The sequence below is a fragment of the Cyprinodon tularosa genome, unplaced genomic scaffold, assembly GCF_016077235.1.
Source record: "Cyprinodon tularosa strain WSP-4 unplaced genomic scaffold, ASM1607723v1 ctg989, whole genome shotgun sequence".
NCBI lineage: Eukaryota > Metazoa > Chordata > Actinopteri > Cyprinodontiformes > Cyprinodontidae > Cyprinodon > Cyprinodon tularosa.
The window spans coordinates 148,707-160,865 of NW_024039772.1; the positions used below are offsets into that span (position 1 = coordinate 148,707).

The following is a 12,159-nucleotide window of genomic DNA, read 5'->3' on the forward strand; positions in this document are numbered from 1 at the left end:
TTATGCTAAATAAACCACATTTCATCGTTTTAACTTTTTCCCCATTTGGAGTTATTTTAATTTTCATTAGATTATCATGATTTACTCCTTTGGGAATCTTTTCTAGTTTATTTGGTCGCAGGCAAGTCACTGTCTGGATGGAGTAATGGGTGGGTAACAGTAGAAAAGCTGCAGAGACGTGTGTTACACTACGACTCCACTTCCTGGTCTGCACCCTGGTCAGTGTTTTGGAGGACTAATAAATGTGGCCAGATTCCTAGAAAGAAGAGCTGCACCATCCAAAGTGGGATGGATGCCGTCCCTAACATCTGTGGGGCGATGCTGAGGATGTTTTATGGGTCTGTTGTTGCTACCACGCTCCTCTTTGCTGTCACATGCTGGGGCAGTGGGCTGAGTGTCGCTGACAACAACAGACTGAACAAATTGATCAGGAGGGCCGGTGATGTTGTGGGGGAGGAGTTGGACACACTGACGACCGTGGCAAAGAGGAGGATGCTGTCCTGGCTTCACTCCATCTAATACCCCATTTACACTACCCTTGAAAAACCGATCCTAGCTTGGATTAGTTAATCAGGCCGAGCTTGGTTCTTCTCTTTCGAGCCCACCTCTGGAACTGGTCTGCAGTTAGCGCGGTCCAGGTGTGTCTAGCTCGGTTCAGTTCAGTTTGCTTTCCATTTACACACGATAAGTTATCTCAGTTACTGAGCTTGGACCGGTTTTGGCACGGTTTTTCAAGGGTAGTGTAAATGGGGTATTAGACAATGACTCACATCCTCTCCATGACACACTGGTCAAGCAGACGAGCTCCTTCAGTAGAAGACTCCTTTTACCCAGATGCACCACAGAGCGCCAGAGGAAATCATTCCTGCCTGTGGTTTTTTGCACGTCACTATTACTTTATCTGGATTTATATATATATATATATATATATATATATATATATATATATACTGCTAATAAGAAACCTTTTTTCCACTTTATGTCTTCAAGGGATTAACAGTTTTATGATCAAAACATGTTTTTGACCCCTATTTTTAAATACACATTATAAAAAAATTTATTCTCTTTCTTTTTTTCCTATTCTTCTCTCAGATTTTTGTCTTCAACATGGTCCATATTCTGCAAAGGTTATCTTTGAAACTTCTGTTTAAAGAGGTTGTAATTGCTGAAATCATGTTTGGCTTCTTTCTTCTGATCTACACAAGCGAAGGTAACTTCTATATGGAAATTCAACAAAAACACTGACAGATTGTAGAAAATAGTTAAAATCAATAAGCACTGTGAAAAGAAATATATATGTTTATGAAAATAACAATAAAAATTATTTTCCAGGTCGGTCGCTGCAGAATAGTCAGCCTCAGCTTGTTACAGCCATGGTTGGTGAGGATGTTGTGTTGCCGTGTCACTTGGAGGCTTCCCTGAACACTGATGAGTTAGCAGTGGAGTGGGGAAGACTTGACCTAAATCCCAGATTTGTGTATCTGTGGTTTGACGGGAGTGAATATAAAGATGACCAAAACATCGCCTACAAAGGAAGAACATCGCTGTTCACCGACAGACTGAAAGATGGAGACGTTTCACTGAGACTGACTGGTGTAAAACACTCTGACAATGGAAGATTCAGATGCTACGATCCAAAAGAGATTGAAGAACATTTTGTTGACCTTTTTATTGGTAAGTAAATGCAATATGTAACAGAAACCTCAGAAAATATTTTTCTACAGCTGCTGATTGTGAATGTGGTAAAGCTGGTTTACAAAGAATTGACAAAAGTCTTCCTAAATGAGCATAGGCCTAAATATTTGTTGATATTAATAAAAAAAAAAAAAACATTCTATTTTAGAAGTTGGAGGATACACTGTGTTATAGAAAAAATGGCAGTTTTTTTCAGAGTTTTTTTCAAGGTTTTTCAGAGTTGCCTAAAATGTGCTTAAATATAGCCAAGGTTTGTTTTCATGAAGTCATCAGTCTGAAATTTAGCTTTTAAGGTTTAAACTCTAAATGAAGTAGTGGTTGGATTGTTCAGAAATATGATTTTGGATATTGTATGGATATTTTCTCCTGAACTGCTTGGCGACCCATTTAAAACACGGGCAGATCAGTGACAGTCCTGATAGTTTTGGCATTTATTTCACAAACTAGACAACCATTACGAAAAAAAAAACGTACTCATTGAGAGGTTTTACTTCATATTAGTTCAGTTGTTAGTCATGCGAAATGTGTTTTATTTGTTTTTTATTTAGTGCCTGTTTCAATCAAATTCATCTTACATGAGCAAAGACGAGTAGAGCAACCTAAACATCATTCTTTTCCTCCATGCTTTACTAACTATGAAAAAGCTAGCATGATCAGCTAAATTCGCTCATTTCAACCCCTTGCGTCACTGTTGCTCTTTGAAATGTTGCCAATTGTTATCAGTGGTATTGTCCAAACTCTCTTACGTAGACGCCCATGGCCTTTCTTACTTGCAAACTCTTGTTTCCTCTCTCTTATTTGAGCACTATTATTTTCCGGTAACCATTCCGTACAATGAAATTATAGCCTTAAATAGCATGTTTTTTGTCAGTTTTTCTTTAAGTCAATTTTTAACTACTATAGTCCTCCCTTAAAATGGACTTAAAAACGGTAAACCAAATTAGCCTAAATTACAAGAAATTCTCTTACTATTACGAATAATTGTTTTACTAAAGTGAAAAATATAAACATATAAAACAAAAAACGTGGTATTTATCCTTTTTGGCAAGGGCGCTGCCATCTTGTAGTGGTGATGTCGGTTGGGTAGTTAGCAGCTGAATACATTGGTAATATCAGCTATACCTCACAACCGTAAAACACTCAAGAAATTTGGTATGATGGAAGATGAAGCTGAAAGGAGACTAGAACAGCTAAATCTCATTGCTTACTCTTTTGAGCCCATTCATCATGTTACTGAATAAGGAGAAAAAAGGCAGATGAGTTAATGTTCGGACTATAAATGCAACAAGTTTTTTTTTTTTATATAATTACTGATAAAAGTGAGACACAATCTCCTATATAAAGTCAATTTGTAATCCATCGCATTTCCACTATAACTGATCATGTCAGACTGTAGTTCTGCCCTGGCTAACTATTTGACAGACCTAAAGTGGGTTGCAAGCCTTGCACATTTAGCCAGCCTGTTTGAAAGACTAAATAGCTCAGACTCTCTCAACAAGGCCCAAACTCTCTGATAACGTCACAACATTTAAGAGAAAGCTGAAGCAGTAGAATGTGTGAGTGGATGGGGAAGGGTTAATATTTTCCCAGAGCTGGAGGATTTTACGGGGAGTTACAAAATAAATATACAAACTATGAAATGTTTGTAGGTGAAAGTAGTGTAAAGCCCTATGGTCAAGTCTCCTGACTTGACCATAGGGCTTTACACTACATTCATTTATTGCATCTATTAGACCTTATCTGGCTACAATGCAGTGGACTTAAGAACTTTGTTCTCATTCATGCAAGAAATACAATTTCTGGGTTATCAGCTTTAACCATCATTTGTTCTTTTCTTCTAGTTCCTGAGAAATGATGGGTATTTATTCTATGCAAAATAAAGAAAACACAAACATAACATTTTTTTATTTAATAATAATAGTAGTTAGGATCTACAGATCATGGTGCTGATCACTGGCGTAACTTTCTGAAGGACTGGTGTGGACATGTCCCCCTCAATCATTTCTGCTTTTACCCCCCTGATACTTCAGCCAACAGTAACTGGGGTTGGGTGCAGCTGTCTGTGTTCAGAGCGTTTTCATTCTGTGTTTCTTCCTCCCTCTCCCTCTGTTCTCGAGTCCCTCCTCTCAGTGAAATATCATCGGATCTGTCGCTTTGGGACAATACATTATTTGGGGTTGCTATTCACTGCTTACAGAGTAGCAATGTGGAGGAGGGGAGACACAGCAGCACTCAATAAATTTTAACTGGCAGCTATTTCGATATATGTTTCAGTAAAGGTTAGGAGATTGGTTGGTTAAAAAAATTAGAGATGCCACCAAAAAATCTGTTTGTTTTTAAGCAGAGCAGAGACACAATTAGTGATACCTGCAGATTTAAAGGTGAAACAGATTTACTAGGATATGTAACATGCAGTAAAATATATCCCAAAGTTTACCAGAAATAATACGCAATGTTAGGATAAAATTCAACATATCTTTTTTTCTTTTGTAGTTCAACAAGAGTCAGAAATAGCTATGCCAGCCAACCCAGATACAGCCAGACTCACAGGACACAGACTGAAAATTTGTCCCAATGACATATGGGACAAATTTCTAAATTAGATTCTGCTGCTTGTGAAGGAGAATATTCACTGATGCAGCATAAAGGGAAGCCATGCATGTATGGATGCACAGAATTAAAGTTGTGTCATTACTAGAGATGAATAATATATTGATGTTGGCATCGGTATCGGCTGTTATTTGTCGTTTTTTATACATGAATGTTTTTTAACCCCTTTATAAATAATGCACTAAAGACAGGCATCTGTCCATAACTATAAATATTGGTGTACTGTGGTACTCTTGTGTTCTCAACAATAGGAAGCATTCAATAAATACATGTTTGAGCTCATTTTTGGAAAATATAAACCCTTTTGAAAGCGTTCGGGTTGAGTAGCTGTAGGTCCATCAGCCACTATCCTTAGAGCAGCCCCAGCAATGTTTATCACAAAGTTACACCCTTGGTGATCACTGAACAGCTACTCTTATATATACATCTTGCTAGATGATTAAAAACTACCTATTAAGTCACACTTCTATATAAGGTACTGCTCAAATGATGAGTATATTCAAATTTAAACTTTAAATCACGGTATTTGGCTAAGGAAAATAAAACACAATAGCAATCATTTTTTAGATGGAAAATCTCAACGCAGTCTTCATCCCTATTTCCTGTATTCCAGGTTCAGTCTCCTCACCCAGTATCAGTTTAGCAGGACTGGACAACAGCAGCCTTGGAGTGATGTTAGACTGCAGCTCTGCAGTCTGGTATCCAGAACCTGAGATTATATGGCTGGATGGGGAGGGAAACATCATGTCTGCTGGATCTACAGAGAAAACCAAAGGTCCTGATGGCCTTTATAGTGTCAGCAGCAGAGTGACCGTGGAGAAAAGACACAACAACAACATCACCTGCAGAGTCCAAAAGAAAGACATCAACCAGACCAGAGAGAAACACATTTATATTCAAGGTAAACATACAGTATATGACTGCATGTCATAAAAACATGCAGTCATTTTTCATGAAATAGTTTTCTCCCTATCTGGTTTTCAGATTATGTCTTTGGTGTCCGGTTTCCTTGCATTATGCCTCTTCCTCTCTCTTTAAATGCATTTTTGGGTCTCAGTTGTTCTCTGGTATTGATTATTTTCATCTGGAAATGGCGACAAACTAAAATCTGTAAGTTCAATTGACTTTAAATATTTTGGAAAATAACAGGTGCTTAACAATTTTTTTCTTTTTTATTTACCTTCACCTACAAAATCAAAACCCTAATCTGATTTTATTTTTATTCCTGCAGCAATGAAGAACCTAAAAGACAAAGTGAATAAAGAGAAACAGCATCTGATGACAGAAGGAAAAGACTTTGTGGCTAAGAAAATGTCAGATCTTGAAGAGTACTCAAGAAAGAGAAACCAGGATCAGAGAATCATTGATCAGCAGATTGAGGCATTAATGATGATGTCAGAGGAACTGAAGGAGCAGAAAGAACGACTGACTAATCAAAAAGAGGAGGCAAAAGAAATAGTTGAGGAAAATGAGAAGAAGCTTAAGGCTGTTGATGATGGAGTATTTAACAGGAGAGAGAACAATACGGAAAAGATGGCCCAAAGATACTTTAAACTGAAAGAGATCATATCAGAGAGCAATGAGAGACTGCATGGGAGAAGGAACGCTCATCAACATGTGGAACTGATGACAGAAAAACTGAGAGAGAAAACAAGTCAGGAGGTTAAAAAGCTAAAGGAGAGAAAACATGAAATAGAGAATCATGTAGTGGAATTAGAAAAACATCTTAGACATCTTACAGATATGTGATTTCCCTGCTGAGACAGAAATTAATTAACTTGGGATAGTTTTCCACATTGTGTGAGAAAACAAACCTGTCCCGACAGTCCGCAATGGTTTGCGTATGAATGAAGACATAAATTTGTATATAAATGGAAATGATATATAAATAAAGCACTACACATTCAAAATGTATTGTTTAAAAAAAATGCAAAAACTGTTTCTCTTCAGAAAATTAGGAAGTTGTGTAATTTAATACTTTTTCTAAGTTAAATGTTTCAACTTATTTTTGTGTGGAAATTCCCTTAAACAAGAACAATATATATCTGAATACTGGGCTACATTATACAAGAGTCCATGGTGGGTATTCCGTACAGGTGGTTTATTAAACTCTGAGTCCAGCACAGCTTATATCGCTTACTTTTCTTTACCTTGAATTAAGCAATTGCACAAGTCCTTTAAAAACCACTAAATAACTGAGCATGTTGTTTCTCTGAAAACAAAACTTCCCAAATTAACAAATATTTAAATGCAGGTTGGCATGAAATAATCATTTATCTGTTTTTACATTTGAAGTATGAATCCTAGATTAAAGAGTGGTGTGCAAAAAAGATTGTATGCTATAAATCTTAGCACTCTGATAGAGAAGACATAATTATAAAATACATAATACATAATTCCAAGCTTCTAAGATAAGTAACATATTTAAACCTTAGCAGAAAATTGTGTTTCACACTGTTTAAAAACTCTATTCATTCATCACACGAAAAAGTTTGCATTTTTATTAAACATTTAGTTTACTAGAGGAGAAGCATGAAACTGTTCTACCACAGAAAGCTACCCGACTTTATTATGGGATCCATTCCTGAGCTATTTACATTATTTTACAAATATATTTTACAGTGGCATTATTTATAAAAACAGGATTTACAGCACCAAAGTGGGAATCCTTCAACCTCTAAAAGCACCAATAGATTTTTGAAGTGAGCACACGCAGCTGTTATGTTTGGCTTAAGAATATAATTGATTTAAATTAAATTGTGGGTTTCTTAGAGAAAACCTGCCACTGAATAGATCATCTCCATTCTGCCCATCTCTTCTGGGATCACACAAGAATCACACAATTACTATTGACTTCTGAGTGTCCTTTGCATAGATTTTGGAATATTATTCTACAACACTATTTTTTTTTTTTCTTTTTTAAATCAATGACACAATGGTTGGTGATAATGGCAGCTGTTAATCCAGATGTTTTCTACAAAGACCAGTCTATCTGCTATGTCAAGTTTAAGAGGATTTAAACATATGGGGGAAATCTCGATTGGTCATCAGAAAATTATCCATGCATCCATTTTCCGTAATGCTTATCCCAAGGAGGGTCATGAGGGTTGCTGGTGCCTATCTCCAGCTGTCTACGGGGGAGAGACGGGGTACATACATCATAAAAATTAAACAGTTACAAAATAAAAATATAAAAATAATAAAATATTTTTTATTTACACACATTAACAGATGCACCATGTATTTTGCTTTGCACAGAGCACAACCAATTATAATGACTTATATTCACAAACAAAAATTGGGTTCTTTGTCAGCTTGAAGATCAAGACAATATGGTGAAAAAAAAGATACCTGCTAGAAGTTAGTGGTAACCCAACAGTTGTTTTACCGTGTCTTTAACTTATTATACTTATTTAAAACCAAGTAAGTTCTTGTCAGAAGTACTTAAACTTTACTTAATACAACACTAAGTAGGCATTATCACTGCTCTATTACTTTGACAACCATGCAATAGTTTTACAAAACGACACTGAGGATCTGAAGCTTAATGCCTGCCTGCCTACGAAAGACTGTAGGGGAAGGAACCAGAACTAAATTAAAACAGTTGTTTTGAGAGAATATTTACTTCATATACTTCAAATTAGCATTTATATATCATGAATCATATATATTGTGAGAATACCAGGGGAAGGCTTCTTAGATGTATTTAAGGAAGGCTGAAAAATTGTAAAACGGACCTAATGGGTTCCATGATATATCTAAAGGTTTGAAAACTTACTTTTTAATCATCTGCAATATACAAACCACATTTGATGACTTGTTTTATAGTTTTTATTGCAGCTTGAAACAAAAAAAGGATTAGTCTCTTCTATTCTAGCCTCTCCAGTAAAGAGAAGGCCTTAATAGAGATATTGTGGTTTGACGTGGCCTCATAATTTTCTATATCTATATGGGATTCTTCTTCTTAGAATCATGACCAAAATAAAGTCAATGAAAATAAAAGATATTTGGATTCCCATTAATGTGATGTTATAGCATCAATTATAGTCATGGGGAAAAGGTTCCTTTAAGGACATGAATTGAAAGAAGAAAAATATGAAATGTGAATCAGTGGATGTGATATGGGCTTTTAAAATCATATGAATATTTTTGTTGTTCCCTTAAGTGCCTAAGTAAGCTTTAAAGTCTAAGGTGTTAAAGTATTTTTTATTTTATTTTTGCCAATATTTTGGCTAACATTTAATTTTGGCCTGACATTTTTAATTGGCATTAACATAGACTTAGACAACTTTTATTGTCATTTTGTATACACAGTTTTGTACAGCTTTCACATTTCCCTTCTATAAAGTGCAGCAGTGATTTAAAACTTAAAGGTGGAGACCAAATTCATTAAAACACAAGGACAATGTAATCATAATATAAAAAACAAATGTCATGCTCACCACTGTAGGAGTGGAAGCAGACTCCATGAACCACTTTCTTAGTATATGATGATGATGATGATGATGATGATGATGATGATGATGATGATGATGATGATGAACTTCAATGTCCCGAAGAAATGTTGTCTCTGACTGCTGCATTGTCCATACTATATGTCATACAACATTCACACATAACTGCTATCATTGCACTGCTACGGAATTCAATTATCAGAAAAATACGTACATAAATGAAGCATGATACATTACATTTACAATAAAAATGCATAACAAAATAAAAATATATATAAAGTCTCTACTATAAAGGGCCTGTAAAAAGATAAATAAATACATAAAAGAAGCATGTCAGTTTAGTCTAAAAATGTTGATACCATTCTAAGATGTCGACCTGAAGAAAGAAACTGATCCTCTGAATCAGTGTGCAGTTTCTTTTTTCACATCTCTGTTACAAATTTCAATCAGTATTATTTTTGTTTAATTGTTTTTTGGTCATACTAAATAAAAACAGAGGGTTTCTTGGTTTTTATTAAGGTAAGGCTGAATTATAAAAACAAATATATATATTTTTATATGATTTTCTCATAAGAGCATGTGAAGTTTAACTTTACATTCACATTTCTTATTTTTAGAATATGTTACACTTACAGTATATTAATCTCAGAGTTCCCATACTTTGCCACCATAGTTAGAACTGAAGAAGTCAGAAAAAACATCTAGTAAACATCACGTTCAGTTGCCTAAACTGAACTTTTCAAGTTTCAAGTTCACTTCAAGCTGGACCATGACCTGGATGAATGAGAATCTTCAGAGATATGTTCCTTTCAAGATAAAATTTGATTTAAAACTGAGTTTACAGCAGTTTACAACAATTTAATCTGCGTAAAAAAAGAAGGAAAAAGTTACAAGAAATACTTTCATGTCTACGTTAATACATTTTGTTGATTCTACTTTCATAAAAACTTTAGTTTGAAGTTGTTGCAAAGATAACAAGAACAATGTGTAGAAACATAACACAATTTAAAATGTTATTTTACAGCAGAAACAACCTGGGCTAAACAAACAGAAACAAATGGGCCCATTTCATTAGTAAAAACAAAAGATCACTTAAAATACATACAAAAATAAAAAAATAAAAAATCAATTATCAAATCATAGGTTTTCTTGAATTTTGAAATAGAAGATTTTGAGTGAATTGCATTTAGAAAAAACAGCTGCTATTGGCTACTATGAAATATAGTCTTTCATATCAAGAACTGTGCTGTAATTTTTATCAGACTGCAAATTGTGTGTTCAAAATAGAAACTAACCATCACCAAACATCATTATCATATTTTTAAAGAACATGAATAGTTAAACAGTCCAAAAGTGAGCTGATATCAGCAGAGTAATTTTTTTTTTTTCCTGACCATAATCCCTGGCATTTATTTTATGCCACTTTTACAGAATCAGCCTCCTAACCTCAATGATCAGACGGCTTCCTCCTCTGGCATACATGGAATGTCGCTCTCTGTGGTTCCTTCCTCCTCTGATGAGAGAAAACACAGATACATTTTGGTTTCCTCTCATCAAATTTCATTATAAATTATTTAAAAAAACTATGAAGAAAAACATTATCAGACAACAACAGCAGCTATATTTCTATGCCGTTTAAACATGACCTTTTCAGCTATCTCTATAATTGGTTAAAGGCTGGGGTTTTCTTATAAAAGTATAACTAAGAAGATAAAATTAATCTCCTTTGAGGTTCACAAGAGCATATCTAAAAATAAAATGAAATACAATAGAGCAGAATACCACCCTGTTATAACAAAGGAAATAGCGTGTTCAGTTTATAGTGTTTAAACATTTGAAACAAAACATCCAGTCGCTTTCAACTAATCATCCGCAAACACTAAAGTATAACACTTAACAATAAAAGTCATAAGATCTCTAGTCATAACATCCCTCCAGAAAAAGCTAAAGGAACTTTCACCATCTTAACCAATATATAATGTCAATGATTTATCATTCTAATGGTAATGATATATTCAATGATAGATGACTTTTGAGAGATGAACAAAGGATTCTGAAAGAATACTTCCCTGGAGTTTTGCTATTTGTATTATTAATTTGCAAAGTGCACCAACTGTTTTTCAAATGTCGAGGCTGATTTAAGAAATGTATCAAAATTTAAAAATGTCAGCAATGAAAAAACTGTAATATAAATATGGCTGCATATTTTACAATAATTTCTATACAATATTAAATTACTGACCTGCTTTAGCTTTGTTGGGATCTTCTGTTTTTATCCGAGGGAGCAAAAGGTATGATCCTGAAGTTTCTTAAAGCAAAAGAATGAGTTATGAGTTTCAGGTTTAACTGGTTATATAGAGATAATTTGGTTTAAATTAATTGAATAATATAAGAGAAAATGATTAATTAGTTCAAAATAAACACAGTAATTCGTTTGTAATATATCCCTAACATTTAGAGAACATACAATACTGTCAAAAAAATAACTAATAACAGATTTTATTGATGTGTTTTTTTTTTTTTTTTTTATTAAACTGGAAGCTAAATAACAGTATTTTATTTGATAACCACACAAAAGCTTATTGAACACTCTGACCCCATCTTAATAGCTAATTTCCTCCATGGGTAAATTCTGAAAGAGATGAACAATGAAGGCTGAGTTCATTCTCTGCAGCCGACCCCAGGCCTGTTTAATAGCATTCAGAAATCACTTCAACAGGAACCAGCTGACATTATAAAGTGGTCTGATTTCAAAATACAACAAGTAAAGTGTATCTTAATGTAGAACATTTTTTCCAGTTTAACATCACATGTGGCCTAAAACTAATACAGCAGTTTGGAAAATGAATGTCCAAACAACACTAACACTTAGTGGTGGTTTGAAGTTTTGGTCCTGTTTAGCTTTTTTCAGGACCTGAAAGACCTGTTCTATTTGACCGAGCAATTAATAAAACTTTTCACCAGGAAAATCCTGACAGAGAATATCTGACCATCAGATTGTGGCTTAAAGTTCATCCATTACAGAGTTAATTAGCAAAAGCTTCCTTTGGAGCTCGTTGGAAATACTACATCAATAGCTGGATAAAGTTTCTGCTCAGTGATAAAAGTAAGTTTTCATTGCAAACATGAGAGAGAAACAACCCGTTAGTATGTTTAAGGGGGTTTCATATATTCCAAAGGTAGACTGGATGTAATTTTTGTTCTCTTTATAACATCTGTGTAAGTTTATCTGTATCTGGTGTTCTGAAACCACTGAGTGAGGCCCTGATCAGATTTTAAGGGGATACTATGCTCACAATAGTAGGTCATACTCCAGAACAGTAGTGTTCTAACTTTATCCAGTGAATAATAAATAATAATTTTCCAAAGTTCCTAACTAATCCATCAGAGATGAAACATT

The 12,159-nt window shown here is 34.5% G+C and overlaps 1 protein-coding gene across 1 annotated transcript; it reads left to right on the plus strand.

Annotated features, from left to right (window-relative positions):
- Nucleotides 1-1,373: 1,373 nt before the first annotated feature.
- Nucleotides 1,374-6,054, plus strand: LOC119777192 (butyrophilin subfamily 3 member A2-like). The gene is made up of 3 exons (XM_038275997.1): nucleotides 1,374-1,674; nucleotides 4,919-5,206; nucleotides 5,537-6,054. Exons 1-3 carry the CDS (start codon nucleotides 1,374-1,376, stop codon nucleotides 6,052-6,054), a joined length of 1,107 nt encoding a protein of 368 aa, XP_038131925.1.
- Nucleotides 6,055-12,159: the final 6,105 nt, after the last annotated feature.

Bases quoted from the DNA above. Each gene is read 5' to 3' on its own strand.
- LOC119777192 (XM_038275997.1), top strand. From the start codon at position 1,374: ATGGTTGGTGAGGATGTTGTGTTGCCGTGTCACTTGGAGGCTTCCCTG. The intron at 1,675-4,918 runs GTAAGTAAATGC...CCTGTATTCCAG, and splicing joins TTTTGTTGACCTTTTTATTG to GTTCAGTCTCCTCACCCAGT. The intron at 5,207-5,536 runs GTAAACATACAG...TTATTCCTGCAG, and splicing joins GAAACACATTTATATTCAAG to CAATGAAGAACCTAAAAGAC.